At 39.7% G+C, this 20859-nt stretch overlaps 1 protein-coding gene across 2 annotated transcripts in view; it reads right to left on the minus strand.

The window, feature by feature from the left end:
- UNC80 (unc-80 homolog, NALCN channel complex subunit) overlaps nucleotides 1-20859 on the minus strand; it is a 226726-nt gene that overhangs the window by 165027 nt on the left and 40840 nt on the right. Inside the window, exons 10-17 of one of the 2 annotated variants that reach the window (XM_061147929.1) lie at nucleotides 19901-20117; nucleotides 18780-18920; nucleotides 17363-17631; nucleotides 15923-16291; nucleotides 10562-10693; nucleotides 4988-5135; nucleotides 2648-2796; nucleotides 318-484 (exon numbers count right to left, since the gene is read on the minus strand). In XM_061147929.1, coding sequence (XP_061003912.1) covers nucleotides 318-484; nucleotides 2648-2796; nucleotides 4988-5135; nucleotides 10562-10693; nucleotides 15923-16291; nucleotides 17363-17631; nucleotides 18780-18920; nucleotides 19901-20117 — 1592 coding nt within the window. Of the gene's footprint in view, nucleotides 1-317; nucleotides 485-2647; nucleotides 2797-4987; nucleotides 5136-10546; nucleotides 10694-15922; nucleotides 16292-17362; nucleotides 17632-18779; nucleotides 18921-19900; nucleotides 20118-20859 lie in introns of both variants that reach the window. The other variant, XM_061147928.1, reaches the window with a different exon arrangement.

Here is a 20859-nt window from a genome sequence, read left to right on the forward strand (position 1 = left end):
CAAAAAATATAAGTTATACCTATTGAAGGGACTAAAACATAGATAACATTTTACCATATAAGTAAGAGCTATGAAGTAAGGTTCCAATGTATGAAAGTTCGGGATCAACTGAGGTCTGATTCATACTGAGGCAGCATTTGTTTGATAGGAAACTCATCCGCTTTCTAAGCTGCAGCTGGGCCACTGCCAGTGGTATCACTCATACAGGACAGTCCTTCATCCCTGCCCTGGAATTTCACATCATGAAACAATACAACAGGACATTATATTCTACAGACTGGGCAAACCCTCATATTCAGAGAGCTCAAGCTTCCAACCTTTTTCCTCTTCCAGGCTTAGATTCCGGTTCATTTTCCTCCACCTTTTTCCCTGGTGCCAACTTCTCAGCACTGTCAAGCAAAGCACTGAGGGCCACTCTCCTGAAGACATTCCCATGGGCCTCCTTGATAAACTGGACCAGCTGACGGATGTCACAATACAGCCCCTATTTGGAGGCCAGAAGGAAAGTGTGGGAAAAGAAAGATAGTTGTGTCTTTGAAGAATATTCATAGGAAGAGGGGTGGAAGGTAATTCCTTGGACTTAGATGAGCCTTGGGATCATAAAAGGAAGACAAATTACTACAGTGTAACTAATGGTATCCTGTCCCTCCACTGTTCCTATGGTAACATTACCAAAAACCTTGCCTGTCATTCTTAGTATGAAAAAGGATGGTCACCATGCTACATATTTAGAAAGTTGGCTGTGATATTAGAAAGACATCAGTTTACACGTTTTTTTTTTATTTTTATTAGTTGGAGACACTTTTATAACAATTGAATCTCCAAACTTTTAATTATGTCTCTTGGGACTACTCTTAGATGCCTGCAAAAATAAGGGAATCAGAATTTTGTCTAGACTACAGATTTCATTCGCTGTTCAACTTCTCCAAATTTTTGGCATCACTGTGATAAATTATGCTAAACCTTCTAGACAATTCTAATAGAGCCTTACATTCAAGGATGATACATTTTTCTACATAGTCTTAACAAATAATATGTATATTGTAGCCCATTTGAGCATGAACTTGACTATAGACTTACAAAGACACAAGGCTATTAAAACCAACGTATTAGTGATTCAACATTCAATGCAGGACTTTTTTCTTTTTTTTTAAGATATTAAGCTTTGCATTCAGCATTTCCCCATCTATCTTCTCTAAGAAGGTAGTAAGCATATTCTTCTTAGGAAAGGTTCATGACAAAGAAGAACATAGAAGCCTAAAAAACACCTTAGAGCTTTGGGCTTCAAAACCTAAGACCACTGGGACAGTTATGCCCACAATCTTTAGAAAAGCAGAAGGAAGGGCCACTGAGGAAAACATAAGGTATCCTTTTGGTCCTGTGAGAAGAAGGCCTTATGCTCTCACTCATGTGGTAGCTCCTCCACGGAAGGCAAGACTCCAAAAAGCAAGGGTTCCACATTCACCAGAGTGCCCATCCCTAAGCAGCAGAGAGCACCATGTGAACTAACAGAAATAACTGATGTTTGAAACCCATGGAGCCTCACCACAAGCCCTGGGTCCTGCCTAAGACTTGAGAATATTTGCCCTACTCTCTGAAGTTGGGAGACCCAAGAATGACTGAGGTTCAACTTCTAGCCATTCTGGTGGAATGGAGGTTCAAAGCCAAATTTAAATTGATTTAAATAAAATTAAGAAATGTAGTATTTCTTCTATACATGTGCATGTAGGGTAAGACTTATAAGAGCTCACATATACTATAATCCACTTGTCAAATTACTTCTTTCCATGACCAAACTGAACACCTGGATGGTATGCAAGTTATTCTCAACCTCCGAGAACCTTGTTGGGAGGCTTGACAATCAGCAAAATCAAATTCCTTTTCATTCAGGGTTTTGTTCTGTTTATCTCAAGTGAATACATAGTTTCAATGATTTAGAATAACTTAAAACTATTTCTCTGATTTAAGTAGATTAGCAGATAGTGTCCATATATGTCAATGAGCTGATTTCTGCATAGGAGTCAGTATAGCTAACAGATTAGTAAGATACAGAAATGCTTCTTTACTCCTCTGAGAGACCTGAATTCATTTAGTCATATCAGATGTGTCAGTCTTCATCTATATTTTACTATCCCAAACCACAATCTTCTTGGCAGCAATAAACACTAATCTTTTAAAACCTGGCGCTCTCTACCTGTGGCCTTGGTGATTTAATTAACACAGTCTTTTGTGAAGTGTAGCTAAAAGATTAGTGTTTGATAAAAAAAGACAAAACCCATTTCAGCAGCATATCTGAATTAGTTATAAAGTAAATGCAGTTTCAAACAAAAGTTTGGTATAACACTCTTTAGTATTTCACAGGCCAACATGCTGGGTTCTAGTACCTTCTTTCTGAAGGGCTCAAAATACCTGGCAACTATTTCACCAACTACCACAGAACCTCTGAGATGGAAGAGATAAGCCTATTTGCAGGTACGATGACAAAGTGACAGGGAAGAGAAAGGTATTGCTGGGTTTCTACTGTGAGTTGCTGGTGACACTGGGAAAATACATAGATATTTTAACTTTATAGTTTTAGATTTCAACTTCTCTTTCGCAAGGTCATGGTATAAGACTAGAACTTCTGTGGGAGGAAAAGGTATCTCACCAGATTCTCAGGGCTATGCAATTCATGAGTAGTTGAAGCGCAGCGTGTGATGAGGGATTTAAACATCGCGCTGACGACAATGCCTTCCACATTTTGGGCTGTGGATTTGTTGTCCACCGTGGTGAAGTTATTTCCGAACCCAGCCTTGTCTGGAATGCAAAGGCACCAATTAAATGCAGTGTTTCCTTTCAGATACAATGTTTAAAGAAGTAATGAAGTACTTGGCATCCAGGAGTTAGTGAAGGGCTACACAAAATATTGGCAACCCACTTCAGTATTCTTGTCTAAAAATTTCATGGACAGAGGAGCCTGGTGGACTGCAGTCCATGGGGTTGCAAAGAGTCAGACATAGCCAAGCAACTGAGCATGCACACACAAAAAATACAGAACCAGAGGATTGAAGACACTCCAGATTTGATCATCTCTGTGAGGATTTAGAAATAAACAGCTCATAATCTCCTTCAGGGTTATTACTATGACAAAATCTATCACTTAGTGGATGTTTTTGTCAATAAATCTTAGCAACAAAAAGAGGACAACTGTTGACCCTAACAAAAATTTTTAAACCTAAGTAGTGTTTAGACAGACAATAATTTTTTAAAAAGATGATTTACTAAGTGGTCCCTCAACGGAGACAGACTTGATTTGCCTTTTTTTGGTGGTGACGAATGCTGGTTTCCCAGCGGAAATTGTTCAGTCTGTGAGAAGGGGAGTGAGGTAGGGCCAAGTAGGTGAGTGGGCAGTGGAGGGAAGAGATGAGACAGGGCCCTGGAGGGGAATTAACACCAGCCCCAGAAACCAAAAATGAGACTGAGTTCTGGACAAAAGCTATACAAGACTTCTAGCAGCTTCTTGCTTCCAGAGACTCCATGGGCATATAAAATGGAAAAATCTACAACCTCTCCTGGAGCCACCTCCTAACTCATTCACACATGAAATGCCACTGAGCTGAGGCCATCACCCACTGTGGCACTTTATGCCAGTTTTTCCCATTTCCATGGACACTTCAGGTGTTCTGTGGACTTGCGAGAGTATTGCAAGCTTGCAAGCCACCTGTGGACTGCAGGGGCCAGTTACCTGCAGCTTCAAGACAGATTAGACAGGAATGTGTGCATCTGCTGGATGATTCACTATGAGCCACTTAACCTTCTCTAGAATCTCAGCGGGAATCCATCACTTTAAAGTGTTGATTACATACTTTATGACTAACCTCTCGCTTAGACTTTACATTACAGAAAGAAATGTCTTAGTCTGCTCTTATAATTTCTATCTCAAATAGGTTTAAAAAGAGAAAAAAATGCAATCAAGAATTTCTCTTGTAGAATCTCAACTCCAACTTTTATGTCATTTTTTTCAATTTGTTATGTGCTTGGATTAAAGCAACTTCAATAACATAGGTTATTTCAGGGAATCTATAGGGGAACAATATTTTCCTTTAATGTGAAAACCAAACAATAAAGCCTGGGGTACAAACAGAAAAACTTTCTAAATCCATCAAACACAGCTCCATTGTAATCTAATCAACCACTATCACATTAATACTATATAAATCATAAAAACCTGTACTAAAAAGATGTTTCTTCCAAGGCTTTAAATTAAAATGTGTATTTTATTCAACTCAGGCTTCATGCATCACCTTCATTTCATTACTGCATTTGTATTCAAGTGGTATTAAAAGTGTTCATTTATTGCGGATGCCATTTGTAAGTTCATTGGTCTATCCCTGTAATATAGGGCTCCATGATGGAGTTTTCTTAAAGCCATAAAGCTATAGTTTATGGGCCTATCTGTAGATCCCTTTGTCCATTTTTTTGTTTGTTTGTTTTTAATTCAGTGTACGTGTATATCGACGTTACATTACTACTATGTTTACTACAGTCATTTTTTTCTCTTTCCTATTTTATGTTGTGAAAAAATCACCGGGCACGTAAAAGGTGCTTGCTTCCTTTTGTTGAACTAATGAAAATATTCTTTTGTTCCTTGATCCTTGCCTCAGCAGTCATACAACAAAGTCTTCTGAGACAGAGGCGTGCTGTGAGCATCGTGTGAGGATGGTGCCTCTACAGGTGAGATGTCATGGCTATACCGAGTTGAGTTCCCATTTGCTGAGAGCTAAGCTGTCCTCAAAAAGCCTCCAAAATGTATCATCAGAGATGATGGGCAAGCTTCTTGCATTTATATTTTATTACACACAGGACTCACACATGCATGCACACACACACACACAGAACATATATCTTTTCCTCTCCATTCTATTACCACAGATTTAGGGTGTCTCAGAAACACTACCTGCTTCACCTGGCAGCGATTTCTCCTAGAACTCGGCCCAGCTTTACTTACTGTCAGTGACCGGCTCCATACAAAATCCTAGCAAAGCATGCAAGAAGTCCACTACGTTATTGAGAGAGTCCTTGTTCACATAATCCCTCATGGTTTGTCGGAACTGCATCTTATCTAGCTTGTATAACTTAGTGAGGCAGTTCTGGGCCTGCAAGGAAGGAAGAAAAGTGAAGAAGTCACAGGTACCAGCTTACGCTGGAGATACCACTGGTCTCAGACAGAAGCCTTCAGAAGGCAAAGGTCCCCATGCACCCCTGCTCGTTGGTAATTTGCCAGCTCTGCCAGCCCCTCGTGTCTGAGACCGAGACGAGCAGAGACAGGCTGGGGAGATGACTTTGAGAAGGGCTTCTCCTCAGGAAAAACCCCAAACTAAAGGCTAATGCTGCCCCAGGAATAGCTCAGTATTTTTGCCAAGATCAAGATTTTAAGATATCAATGAAAAAAAAGTGTAAAATTGACGTAGGTGATAGGATTGGTAATCAAGGATTAGAAACTTCAGAGGCTTTACACAGGGAGAAGAAGCCAACCTCCCCCACACTCAGCTATTTTGAATTTAAATCGATTTAATAGAGGGCATGAGGCTTCCCAAGTGGCACTGTGGTACAGAGTCTGCCTGCCAATGCAGGACACACAGAGACACAGGTTCGATCCCTGGGTCCAGAAGAGGGCATGGCAACCCACTCTAGTATTTTTGCCTGGAGAATCCCATGGGCAGAGGAGGCTGGTGGGCTACAGTCCAAATGGTCATAAAGAGTCAGACACGACTGAAGTGACTTAAAACAATGGATGGCATAAGGGGGCTCTAGGAAGTGTTTATCCAGAGTTCTCTTATATGGTCAGCAGGGAAAGACCCTTGAGACATGAAAGAGACATAAAATAAAGCAAGCTTAGTTTGTTTATTTATGTGTCTGCTTTTGAATATGGAAGTTTGGTATTTAAATAGAAGTTGGCCTTAAGGATACGAAAACCAATTGACCGTGCATTAGGCCCTACTACACAACAATGTATTTCTTATGATCCAGCAAACAATTTTGTCATCTAGCAAAGGAAAAGGGAGTAATTTGCACCATCAGAACAAACAAAGTCACAATCATTGGCTGGAGAAGGTCACAGACAGGACACACCAATGCTATCTGGGACCCTCAGGGGGCCCCCTAGTCCCCTTCTACCTTTGAGAGAAAAATCACATTTGTGCAGTGCTTTGCTGTTTAAAATACGGATTGTAAATGCATAACATTTGACTTTCACACTTCTCTATGACTTGAAGAGTTTCCCTGTGTTACAGTGGAGGAAACTGTGACTCAAAGAAATCAAGGACTTTGTCCAAGCTAATGCACCAAGTTTCACAGCAGAGCCAAAATCAGAAGCCAGGGTCTTGCCTCCTCAGAGTGGTTATACTTCTCATAATATATTGATAGTAGCCTCATGACTAGTTTAGATAGTGACTGTTGGAGAAAATATATTTAGATACCACCAATTACCAAAAGGAAGTGGAATGACATAACAGATTAGTTGATATCTTGTATAAGGCAAGATCATCTTTAAAAAGAATGTCCTTACCAATGGAAAGAAATGGGAAAATGATACTGTGAAATGAAACTGTGGAAAATTCTGAAAGAGATGGGAATACCAGACCACCTGACCTGCCTCCTGAGAAATCTGTATGCAGGTCAGGAAGCAACAGTTAGAACTGGACATAGAACAGACCGGTTCCAAATAGGGAAAGGAGTACATCAGAGCTGCATATTGGCACCCTGCTTATTTAACTTATATGCAGAGTACATCAAGAGAAATGCTGGGCTGAATGAAGCACAAGCTGGAATTAAGATTGCTGGAAGAAATATCAATAACCTCAGATATGCAAATGATGTCACCCTTATGCCAGAAAGCAAAGAAGAACTAAAGACCCGCTTGATGAAAGTGAAAAAGAAGAGTGAAAAAGTTGTCTTAAAACTCAACATTCGGAAAACTAAGATCATGTCATCTGGTCCCATCAGTTCATGGCAAATGGATGGGGAAACAGTGGAAACAGCAGGTGACTTTATTTTGGGGGGCTCCAAAATCACTGCAGATGGTGACTGCAGCCATGAAATTAAAAGACGCTCCTTGGAAGAAAAGCTATGACCAACCTAGACAGCATATTAAAAAAAAGAGACATTACTTTGCCAACAAAGGTCCATCTAGTCAAAGCTATGGTTTTTCCAATAGTCATGTATGGATGTGAGAGTTGAACTATAGAGAAAGCTGAGTGCCAAAGAATTGATGCTTTTGAACTGCGGTATTGGAGGAGACTCTTGAGAGTCCCTTGGACAGCAAGGAGATCGAACCAGTCAATCCTAAAGGAAATCAGTCCTGAATATTCACTGGAAGGACTGATGCTGAAACTGAAACTCCATTACCACCTGATGTGAAGAACTGACTCATTTGAAAAGACCCTGATGCTGGGAAAGATTGAAGGCAGGAGAAGAAGGGGATGACAGAGGATGAGATGGTTGGATGGCATCACTGACTCAGTGGACATGAGTTTAAGTAAACTCCGGGAGTTGGTGATGGAGAGGGAGGCCTGTCATGCTGTCGTCCATGGGGTCACAAAGAGGTGGACACAACTGATCAACTGAACTGAACTGAACTGAGCTGAGGGAGAAAATCTACAATCAAGAAAAAACAGTTGGCTTAGTGAGGATAACCTTAATGGAGAATTTGGACAACCAGGCAGAAGCAAGGACAGGAATTTGTGAGAATTGGGTCCTTAATGGTGGGTCAGAGGATAATTTAAGTTACATCACCATTTTGACAAAGCAAGGCCCAGAGAAAAGTTCTTAGAACTCTGGAGAGGAAAGACTATAAAAGGTTGAAACTTGTAATTAGCAATGACTTCTTGTTGTGACCTTGCCATCTATATCACAAAGTCAGGAGGATTTTTTTTTCCTTTCATTTTTCCTTTACTAGGTCGAGAATTTGGGTGTTTTTATTCCAGAGGCTACTGGTTGATCAAACCAGTCAATCCTAAAGGAAATCAGTCCTGAATATTCATTGAAAGGACTGATGCTGAAGCTCCAATACTTTGGCCACCTGATGGGAAGAACTGACTCATTGGAAAAGACCCTGATGCTGGGAAAGATTGAAGGCAGAAGGAGAAGGGGACAAAAAAGGATGACATGGTTGGATGGCATCACTGACTCAATGGACATGAGTTTGAGCAAGTTCTGGGAGTTGGTGATGGAGAGGGAAGCCTGGCATGCTGCAGTCCATGGAGTCTCAAAGAGTTAGACATGACTGGGCAACTGAACTGAACTGAATTCTAGAGAGGTTACTCGTTTCTAGATCTCAAGCAATTTTTTTTTCTTATAAAATTAATGCTGTTTGCTATAAAATGAAGTTTTAAAGTACTTCTCTATAAAATACACCCAAAAAGGCATAGTTTCAAATCTCTTCTTTAGAGGCCATTACAATGTCTGAATGAGTTCAACTGAAAGTCTCAGAAAGAATCAGAATATCAAACTATAAGTATTTTGATTCTGAATGAATATTCTAAACTTCTCCAAGAGATATAAAGAGTGAATTCCCTTTCAATAATTTGGGACTACAAGCTAATGATTAAACTATTCTAAGAAACACCCTGGAATAACTAGGCACTTTGATGAATACCATTGTGATAATAATTGGTTTATTAAAAAAATAAAAGTATAGTGGACTTGATCTGGTAGAGGTAAGAAATATTCTTATGCATTTAAAGCTAAGTAACTTCTGAAAATCCAATGCCAGGTAAATCTGGAAATATTTAGCTTCTTGAATTAGACATTCCCAGGGGAGATTTCTCAAATTTCTATCTCATGGACTATGTGTTTACTAAGCATGGATAAGTAAATATAATCCCAATAATGAGTATAAAACTGGGCTACAAGAAAATGGAGGTACTGCCATATAAGTCAACAAAGTTTAGAAGGCAAGTAGAAAATTGGGTATCCTGATAGGAAACACTCAGTACTCTTGAGAGAAGAAAACATGGTGACTAAGCAGTAACAATAATCTCACAAGTGGCTTCTGATCCAACTAGCCCTAACCTTCTCCACGTGTAGAAAGACAGTTCCTGATATCAGAACCAGTTTATAACTCCAGCTACAGCATGACGCTTCTTTTTTTATTTTGGTATTTCATTTCATAGAATTAGTTTTCTGCATGAGATGTGATGCAATTTTAGCCTTGAGGGCATTTATTCATACTGATAGAATAAAAATCAAAGACCCAAAATCATAAACATATATGCAATGATGGGGGCAAATGTCAGCTTCTACTGCATTATTATTTATCATTTTGATTTCTTAAAATTTGGGGCCCCAAAATCTAGATCTTGGTCAAAGTTTTCAAGTTTCAGAATTTAGAGAAAGTAATTATAATGAATAACCCCCCACACATACAAATAATAAACTAATATGACACAATAGAATAGAGAAAAAAGAGAATAATATATAAATGGGTAGGTAGGTAGATGACCGATTAAAAAAGAAAGCCAACATGCTGAAACTGTGTGAACATTTCATGACAAAACCTAATACCAAAGAAAAATGGCTGGCATTAGATTTTGACATGACCCTAAAACTCTGCTAAGATATGCCAAAGGGTTTCCTAGACTCAAATTTGTATCAAACTCTTATTTGTCATGCTGCGATTCATGGGGTCGCAAAGAGTCGGACACGACTGAGCGACTGAACTGAACTGAACTGATTTTCTTATTATTTCAATTCCAAATATGTATGAGGCAACTCTTCCAGCTTGAACTTGTTGTAGAGGTGGGTTATTGCCCAAGTCTGAAGGGAAAAGTAGTCATCAGCAGAGGCAAGTGAAAATGAGCTAGAGTTATATTTCCATGTTCCATTACAAGAATTATTTTTTGCAAACCTCAGGGCAGAGTTTCAAGTTTCACACAGTTCAAAGGGATGCGATCATAAATATTGGGTTGGCAAAAAAAGTTCATCTGAATTTTCCTTAAGGTGTTATGAAAAAATCTGAAGGAAATTTCTGGCCAACCCAATATTTAGCAGCCAAGGTTCATTGTCAAACCAAGCAGCCAGAAAATGGTTACTTTTGTAGTCCTGTTTTGTCCCAATAAGGGCCATTTTCCATATCTAAAAACAACAAACTCCATCTGAAAGGTGGATCCCTTTTTCTAATACAAAATATGCTTCCATAGTACCCAGGCAGGTGATTAAAAAGTCATTTGTCACAGACTATCAGAAGTTTGCTAAATATATTCATTTTTGCAATGTTCTTTCAAACTATAATTCACATGTTCCAATTATACATCCTTTTACCAACTGGGAGCTGGCCTGCCCTAGGCAGGAGGCAGAAGTTATTTTCCCAATTAAACTTTCCTAAGCCTGGGTTTTAGATGTTTTGAGATTATCTTATGGGAATTCTCCCACCTTACGACAGCATTAATTACCCTCACAAAACAAACTCTTTTTTCAAGGAACACTGACCCTCATTGTCAAAGGACTCATTCCTAATTTGAAAGGAGGGAAGACGAAGAGGAAATGGAATCTACTTTAATTCTCTTACATTCTCCCGGAATACCTGGTGTCTCAGACGATCTCCAGAGAGCCCTCGATGTCCTTCTCCACAACCATAGGCACATCCCAGGGATTTCACGATTTTGATGAGCATGGTTAGAGCAAGCCTATGGTTGCTTACAGGTGTACTTTCATCCTAGCACCCAGAATGAGAGAGAAAGAGGATTCTGTTTATTTAGTTACTTAGTTTCTTTTGCTACTGAAATTCTATTTTATTATTAAACCAAGTATATATGTTTTATAGTGAGCCCCTGAAGTTTGGGAAATAGAATTGTCAAGGGCTCAACAGGGAGGCTAACTTTTAGAAAATCTAGAATGTGATTTATAAGAAAGAAAAATATTTATGCATTTTGAATACCCTCTAGTGATACAGGATATGGATGTAGACCTCTTCAGTAGAAGACGTGCTTTCATAACGCTTGACAGGTGATCAGAATGACTGTCTAGAGAGGGACAGTGTGGACTATCAATGATAAAGGCAAACAGCTTTTTCCAGAAGGTACCTTTATCAGCAGTGTTCCGATAGTATCACTAGGCAAGGATTTTTGCTAAATTTCTGGAACTGTTCAAAGTCTGAAACTTTGAAATCATGTGGCATTTTCTGGCATTTTTGGAGGATTTTTCTAATTTTTTTTGCTTTTGCTGTATTATGATACTCATGTATAAACAAAGGGAGAATAAAAAAATTTTTTGTAAATATTCAGCATGGGTTCTTCATTTGAGGTTAAATAGGAAGTCCTCTATTTATAGGGGACTGTTATTATCCTCTCTTTTGACTCATATAATCCTTGCTTTAAGTGGAGAACATAGCTTCCAGAAAATCCTTGAATTGTTTCCAAAGAAGCATAAGGAAGCTGTTGCTAAGGAATGATGCAGATCTGCACCACAACCTTCAGGAAGCTTCAACCTTCCTCGGTCCTTCTAGTGGCTCTCTGCTGTCAGCACAGCCACCTGAGAGTCCAGCTCCTGCTCCTTAATTGCACGTGACGTTAGATAAGTGAACGAATCTCTTTGTGTTTTAGTTTTCCCACCTGTGAATTGAGAATCTTAATAGCTTCCCTTCCTACTTCATCAGTTTACTGTGCCAAATATAAAATAATGAATAAGCCTTGATCTGTAAATTGTGAAGGGCTTTTCCACAGTCATATGCTCAGGTTGATACATAAACTTTGGGGCCATCCATATAGAAAGAACACTCAAAAGCAGGGAGGGTGTGTCAGGTATGCGAGTTATCTAGACATCATGTGCTGTTCATTATGTGATGAGACACTCTCTTTGCTCCCCTAATGTTATGTAACTGGGTCATTTTTTTTTCTAACCAAAGGCTCAGGTAGTGGCTGTGACGCCCAGAAACACCCCCCTTCAGAACTGAACAGTCATGCTCTGAGCTGCTGGAAGTATTCAGTTCCATTCAGTCGCTCAGTCGTGTCCGACTCTTTCCCACCCCATGAACCGCAGCACGCCAGGCCTCCCTGTCCCTCAACAACTCCTGGAGTCTGCCCAAACTCATGCCCATTGAGTCGGTGGTGCCATCCAACCATCTCACCCTCTGTCGTCCCCTTCTCCTGCCATGAATCAAGGCTGGAAGTATTGATGGCTGATAACTCTCAGGTGAGTTCCTCTTCAGGCATTGGCCTTAGCTAAAGAGATCTGCCTTGACCCACGTTATGCTCTCCTCCTGGAAGCAGTCCGCCTCCAGTGACCGGCCAAGGGCATAAAGAGGGTTAGGAGGGAGGCCATGGAATAAGGTGGGCTCCCTTACTTTACCCAGGGGTTACTTTGAAGAACCATCCCAACTCTGGGGTCCCCTGTGTAAGGGGCTGAAGTCTGTGTTACAACTACATTGCAATTCAGCTTCTCTCTTGGCTCCATCCCACTTCTTTTACATTTCACAGATGTCGATCCTGAGTGGACACCCCAACAAACCTCCTGCACACATCTCTTTGTCCGAGTCTGTTTCTTGGGAACTCTGCAGCTCAGATGCTTGCAAATGGAAGACTCAAACATACATATATATACACAGACATAGAACACACATATGTTTATTTATTTATAGGTACATATATTCCACCAGTGGCTTCCCTGGTGGTTCAGAGGGTAAAGAAACTACCTGTCAATGCAGGTGACTCAGGTTCAATCCCTGGGTCAGGAAGATCCCCAGGAAAAGGGAATAGCAACCCACTCCATTATTCTTGGCTGGAGAATCCCAGGGACAGAGGAGCCTGGCGGGCTATAGTCCATGGGGTCACAAAAAGTCCGACATGACTGAGCTGACTAATACTTTCACTTTCCTACACCAATTCAGAAATGTTTTAAGTTTAAATTAAAATCTTAGCTCCATAGCCTTGGGCAAGCTACTTAACACCCTATGCCTCACAAAAGGGGAATCATAAAATACCCGTCTCACAGAGTTTGTGAGGCAAAACAAGTAAGGTGCATAATAATAGCAAAACCAGTGTTAATGATTATTTCTAGGTGTGCTGTGTCTAGTCACTTAGTTGTGTCCAACTCTTTGCAACTCCGTGGACTGTAGCCCACCAGGCTTCTCTGTCCAGGGGATTCTCCAGGCAAGAATACTGGGGTAGGTTGCCATGCCCTCCCTCCAGGGGATCTTCCCAATCCAGGGATCGGATCCGGGTCTCCCTCATTGCAGGTGGATTCTTTACAAGCTGAGCTACCAGGGAAGCCCATTTCTAGGTGTGAGGCACTGCTATCCTTTGGGGCAACTTTGTGCAAATTAGAAAAGGCACTGTTGTGGGAGGATGAATTAGAAGTGAGTAGTAGGCACCTTCTACTAAAAGGTGCCTCTTTGACTGGCCCTGATTTCAGTCCTGCCTGGCCTCCTTAGCAGAGAGCTCTTGTGGAGTACACAGCCTGTGTGGCCAGAGGCAGTCATGCCTCAGAAAAGGTCACCCTGGGAAAGAGCTGATTTGGAAGACTGACTTATGAACATTTAAAAACCATTAAATAGTCCTTTAAAAAAATTCCTAGCTCCCAAAGCTCTTCGTAAAAAATACAAATATCTATTTGTATTTCTTTGGATCTTCAGATGTCCTTGGGATTTCAGCTCCTCCAGAAGGAGACATTCAGAAAGATGTAGCATGTTATAGGCAGAAATCAGGACACATATTAAATAACATTTCAAGTTCTCAGTACTCGTTTGCGGCAAATATAGAAATAGAAATCAGATCTTCTTTTCTGTATTAATCAATTCCCCCATGCTTCTGGTATTACTAGGTTGCAAAATTAGATAAACTCCCAATTCCACTGAAAATAACAGATGGATTGGAGGCAGAGCAGACCTGTGTGAATCACAAGTACAATGCACTTGACCTACGTTCAGATACAATTTTATAAATCCTCTGCATTATAAAGAATATTATTTTGCAGGACTAATTATAGAACATTTGCATCTTTTGTGGTTGTTTTGGAGAACACATAATCTGACTTTGTAAAATCCCATCCTAATCAAAAGTAACTGGTCAAAGTAACATTTATGTGATCAAGTTTCTAGTGTTTATAATATCTATATATTACATATAATATCTACATTACATATAATAGATTCATATTTATATAATATAATTAATAATATCTAGATTATCTATAATATCTAGATAGGCAAGACATTTGTAGCTCTTTAATAAAAAATTAGATGTGAATACTAGTTGGGTGTAATTTTAGAACTAAAACAAAACCCAAACAGAAACAAAATACTAATAATAAACTTCATAAATCCTCAATAAACATAACAAGGGATGGAACCTATATCTCTTGTCTCCTGCATTGGCAGGCCAGTTCTTCACCATTAGCACCACCTGGGAAGCCCCAAACATAACAAAGCCTCAGCAATTTAGAAAATATGTAAGTTTTACTGATAAGAGCTTATCAAAATTTGACAACTTTTATTTTTCCTATTTTCCCTTGAATCTTGTGACAAAATGACATAGTTCTATCTATCGTCTCTTTGAGTTGTCACCTAGACTGACAGGTAAAACAATTTTAAATTAAGAATCTTACTATTTGCCGTGTTTATAAATGTGGTCCTTATACTTTGTATTAAATTCCTACATAACTTTTACTGGAAAATCCCTTAGCTCTTAGGATCCAAGTTCAAATCCCTTGTAATTAATATCATCACTTTGATAATTTTCATCTACAATGAGATCTGAGGACCCTTGAATTGTCCTCAGTGATGTTTTGGAATGTAAAAGTTGGAAACATCAAGTACCAGAAGATTCTATTAGAATTGGAAGGCATATAAATATGCGTGAGGCAGTAGAAGAAATCCTAAGAAAAGTTAGGTTTGGGAACCTAAGAATATTGGGGCAGGAATTATTGGATGAGAGTCCACAAATATTGGGAAAAATGAGAATAGACCTTGAGGAAAGAAACATGATAAATGCAAATTAAACAGGCATGAGGTAGGACTAGAAAGAGGGGAAGGGAAAAAAAAGAGGAAGGAACGCTGCACACCTTCAGATGTAAAAACCTGACACCTGCAAAAAAACAACAATTTATATTTAAGATAATATGTAGGTGGTAGAACTCTGCACCGTGAAATCTCATACTTGTAAACACTTGGCCTGATGTGTAGATTGTCACCTGTTAGAGATTCAAATCTCTTTTTTGATTTCAATTTCTATTTTCCAACTAAGATCTCAAATTGAAATCAGCATAAATTATATGAATATAGCTGCAGTAATTCTTATTTAAAATTCAAATTAGAAAACTAATTACTGATGCTACGTGCTGAAATCATAAATCAGGTGTCAAGTCAAAGGAAATTAAATTCCAAAACAATAACTAATGAAAACGATAGACACCTGGGTGTGACAGGCTGAGACGTAAGAGGACAAAGGCTAGTCTTCTAAACTAATGCCAAGAAATCAACTTACTAAATAAAAATCCCCCCTTTTCTTCTCTTTACCTGTGACTGAAGCAGGCTACCTAAAAATGTGTTCCTTAAATCAAAAGAAAGAACTTAATGTTCTTCAGAAAAATTATTCTGCTTATTAGAGGCTTCCAGGTGGCTCAGCAGTAAAGAATCTGCCTGCAGTGCTGGAGATGCAGGAGATGTGGGTTCAATTCCTGGATCTGGGAGATCCCCAGAAGGAGGACATGGCACTCCACATAAGTATTCTTGTCTGGAGAATCCCATGAACAGAGGAGCCTGGTGGGCTACAGTCCATAAGGTTGCAAAGAGCTGGACATGACTTTAGTGACTGAGCATGCATGCATGCATACTGCTTATGATGGACTAGTGACTAGCGGCTATTGAGCCAACAAATAGCTGGCAAGCAAAAATATGGAAAGAAATCAGGAATAACCTTTCATGAGTATGCAAAAGCTGGTTCCTTCATACCTTATCTTGGTTCTTGTCATTCTTCTCATAGGGGCCACCTCCACCTCCTCCACCTCCTCCTCCATCACCTCCTCCACCTCCTCCATCACCACCTCCTCCTTCATCTCCTCCACCATCTCCAGCTCCACTCACTGTAGGGCCCCCAAAGCCACAGGTGGAGCTTCCAGATACTCCTTTGAATTGGAAAGTTCCCTCACTTGGCCTTTTTTCTACAGTTCCATTTTCCTTGTTTTCACTCTTCTTTCTGTTCTTCTCTACACAGGGCACCACGCCAAGCTGAAGCAAGCATTCCACAATGTTCAGTGCCACATCACATATGCGAGAACTGATGTCATGGTTAAGGACAAGATAAACGGCCTTCAGAACCACCTGGGGGAAGACAAAAGTAATCAGAGAGTAATTAAGTTACTTGAATTACCTCTTCCTAAATAGATTTGGCTATTCCATTTATTGCATTTCCTTTAGGCTGTTCTATGCACGTAAGTATAAATAATTCGGGTAATTTTCAGATGATCTTATTATGCTGCATTGGAACCTTGTATATGTGCTTAATCAACAAATCACCCAAGGAATTAAAAATGTATAAGTGTGTTATCTCATTTAAGAACTCTAAAATTGCAATAATATAGACAATTAATGGAGATAACAAAGCATAATGGATTAATGGGAGAGCAATTATTTGCCCAAATGGAAACTTGTTCAACTGATTTCTAAAATCAAAGTGTTTTAATCCTCTGCCAATAATCCTTTCCACTAATAATCAGTGAAGACCAAAAGTTTCCTTAGGCATATAATAGAGGAATATTTGCAATTGCATCGTTATTTACATTCAATTTTAAATGCAAAGTATTTGCATGTTTAAATTATGTCTTTCTATTGATTTTAATATTTTAAATTATTTGCTGAGCCAGGTTCCCTAATGTGAAGTAAAAAAATTGTGTGAAATATATTTGTAAAATATAACAACCCTTTCATTTGCTAATAACTATAATCAAGATAGGCATTCTTGAGAATGAAGGTTTAAATGTTTTAATGGACTTCTATTCATTCTCTCTTGCTGTTTGGGTGGTTTATAGTCATGTTGCCTATACAACAAAAGAAAACAAGCAAAATTTTTTACTACTTGTCTAGAAAATGAGGGACTTAGCAAATACAAATACACAGATATTTACTAAGTGTATTCAGTATTCACTAATGTTTTTCAATTATAAAAATATTCTAATATCAGATCAAATCTAAAGTAATTCTCAAAATAAAGAAAAGGTACATCTAAGATGGGTGATACACTCGTAAAAGGTTTTTTCTTTTTAAGTGTAGCTTTTTCATTTAAAGACCCAACATTTCTAAGAACTTATATGTCCATTTTACCCAACATTGTAAAAACTGGACCAAAGATTCAATATCTTTTGAGTTTCAGTAAGAAAAATTCTTGCTCCGTACAGAAAGATCAAGCATGCCATTCTTGTGGACAAAGTTATTGGTCCCATCAATATGTTCTGTGTCTTCCAAGTAGCTGTAGTTTATGCAGGAGTCTGTGAGGCTTCGAGGCAGGTTTGCACATGCCAGGGGTTCGTGTGGCATCTCAGGGATGGGCACCTGGTTGCAGAGCTTCCGCATGTGCTCACTGAAAAAGTCTGCATAGCCGACGTTGAACGATGCCAATGTGGTATTGAAGGTTGCAACTGTAATGGTGGAGATCTGAGATCGCACTAGAAAAAGGAAAGCAATGTCTTACTTCCCCCATATGAACCTACAAAATCATGTTAGACACTTAACCTACCATTTAAATCATGACCACAATCACAGCTATAGCATATATTTGATGGAGAGTCTCAAGGCTATCGTCAACTCCCATGGTATTGAGTCATGTATGATAATATCTAACGAACAATGAAGGCTATAGAAAATGTGAATTCTTAACTGGCTTTCTTGAGGCTCAGGATAGAATTTTTTTGTCTAACTGGTGCATTTTATGCAGTTAGACGATAGACCCTACTGGTTAGTTACACTGTGCTGTGCTTGGTCGCTTCAGTTGTATCCAAATCTTTGTGACCCCATGAACTGGGGTCCACCAGGCTCCTCTGTCCATGGGATTGTCCAGGCAAGAATACTGGAGTGGGTTGCCATTTCCTTCTCCAATAGTTAAGCTAGTTTGGTTGAAATATTTCCCCACAACTTTGTAGCTGTGAAAATATTTGGTTTTATTTAATATATTTAGGCAACAAAAAACAAGATTCTTTTTTCTCTTCTGCTTAAGAATTATGGAACAAAAAAATTTTAAAACAAATAAATAAATAAAAAGAATTATGGAACATAAATTTGTGGTGGTAACTAATAGATGTCATCAGATACTTGAAATACAGTCCAGGGAAAAGAGGGACTAAATTTATACTCATAGGTTAAGAAGAGCACAGTTTAAGAACCCCTCTTGGATTTCATCCAGAGGCACACGTCTGCTCCACATAAAGCACAGAATAGCAGCTGTCTGGAAAGGGAATCAGTGGCCTTGGAAGGTAGGGACTTTCCTCCCCTGAAGATGGACAAGCCCTTCAGAGGGATGTGACAGATGTCCTAGAAGTCTTTCCTGTAGGTCTATGCTCTAGTGAAAACAAATATAGAATGGGTTGCCCTTGTTTTTCCTCTGAGAGGCATGGTGTTCACAGTGTGCTATGCCATAGCTCTTGATACTAAGGAAATATTAAGGACAGCTCACAAATAATCCAGCCATAAAATACACAAATGCAAGTTTTCAAAAAGCACATGGAGCCAGATTACAATGAAAATGGAACATGGAGAGAAAACAGGAAACAGGAAAAGAAACCTGAAGTCCCGCCTGCAGGGGCCGCCTCCGACCCACCTTCCTTGCCGGTGTTTTCCCCGTGGCTGTTGGAGTGGTCTGGCAGGTCACTCACCAGCGTGTGATGGGAGTGGGAGTGCCTGGCGCTCAGGCTCTCCATCTCGGTGGCCGCGTCAGAACTGCCCCGCCTGGTAAATTTCCCTGAGAAGGACAGGAACCACAAGAAGTTTAGAAAATCTGAAAGATGTTCTGCCAAGATTTTGTCTGTCCAAAGGATGGCAGTGACAGTCAGGGGATATTAGGAAGTCTGCAAGGCACAGCTGACTAGCAGGAATTAAATCTGCCTTGGGAACATTCAGGGTTGAGATGATTGATGAAGCTGCCTGTGAGAAGGTCAGCCCCAATCTAAGCCAAATGTCAGAAACCATCTGTTAGGCCCCTGCTAGCTGTCATCTCTTGATTCTAAGCTGGTCTTCTTAATATGACATCCAGAAAGGAAAAAAAAAAAAAAAAAAAAACCTCCCTTCCCTTTTCTTTTCTTTACATCTTCTTTTTTTAATATCTGAGTGAAAGAAAAGTCTGCCTTTGGATTCACAAAGTTAATGTACAGAGCCCTCTAAGGCCATGCTTCCATGTCTAGAAAGATATACTACTGAGAACAGACTTGCAGTTGCCAAGAGGAAGGCAGGGGAGGGGAAGAAAGTAATGGGACTCGGGGATTAGCAGAGGCAAACTTATATATAGGATGAATAAACAACAAGGTCATACTGGACAGCACAGGGAACTCTATTCAATATCATGTGAAAAGAATATGAAATATTAAAAGAATATGAAAATATATATACAAATACATACATGTATATAACTGGGTCACTTTGCTATAGAGAAGAAATTAACATATTATATATAAACTGTACTTCAATAAAATTTAAAGAATCATTGTATAGAATGATCAGAAATAGGGCTCTCCTATTATACAGGATTCTTGCATAATTCAATTATTTCCATTTCTTTGTCTGTAAAGACACAGCATTATTTGGGTCCTGGGGAGGCTGTATTTGGGCCCAGATTTCTCGACTGAACTGTTCAAGAAAGGTACAGATTTCCCTGGGAGCCCTAGATCCAGATTTCTAAACAGGTCAAAGAAGCTCTGCCCTACTTTCGAAGGTCCTTGTGGTCACCTAAAATGGTGGTTTGCCAGCCTCCTTTTTCCATGCCTCGTCTGTCATCTCCGAGCCCAGAGAAACTTCCGAAGGAGAATGTGCTACGAGTTGGGGACACATCCAGGTGATCCTCGTGCAGCAGGAATGGCACTCCCATTCTCCGAGGCCGCCTCTTCCCCGTGTGGTGGAATGGGATGGAACCTTTCCTCTCTCTGTCTTCTTTGCGGCTCTTGAACTACAGGGATGAGAGACGAAGGTCAGGCACAGGGCAAAGGCAAGGTTACCATTTGCTTTCCAAAGGGTTGGAGTAAAATTTGGGAAATGTTCCAGGAAAAGGAGACCCAGAAAGTCACCAAATGTCATCCAGTAGAGACGGGAAAATTTTCCACAATGTGCAAAGGAGTGAAAGAAATTAAGAAAAAGATAACATATTTTCCCAGGTTTTTCTGCCGGGTTGGGCTTGAGGAATGTTTCATCAAGTGTGGTCCCTGGACTAGCATCAGTGCCTGGGAATTTGTCAGAAATGCAGATCTTTCTAGATCAGAAAGCCAAAAGGGGAGGACCAGCAATGTTTAACAATTCCTCCAGGTGATTCTGATGCTCGGTAAAACTTGAGAAACCCTGGGTTAGTGTATAGGAGTCCTGAGTCACCACACAGACCAAACACTCTTTTTCTATTCCATTTTTCAAGACAGATCCATTGTTTCAGCCAAATGACTTCAGATGCACACCTCTGTTCATAGGAGAGGCAAAGAAGATGCAGAATATGCATCGGTACAACCCTATGACTCCTATCAGTCAAAGAAATTCAAGATCCAGTATATCTAAGAGTTTAGAATTGCTTGAAGTTTTTAAAATGTATTAATGTCTGGGCCTAATCTTCAGCAATTGTGACTTCATAGGTCCAGGGTCAGGCCCAGGCCCTTGATTTATTAAAAGTTCTGCAGAGATTCTCATATGCAATCAGAACTGAAAAC

The sequence above is a fragment of the Dama dama genome, chromosome 8 (assembly GCF_033118175.1).
Source record: "Dama dama isolate Ldn47 chromosome 8, ASM3311817v1, whole genome shotgun sequence".
NCBI lineage: Eukaryota > Metazoa > Chordata > Mammalia > Artiodactyla > Cervidae > Dama > Dama dama.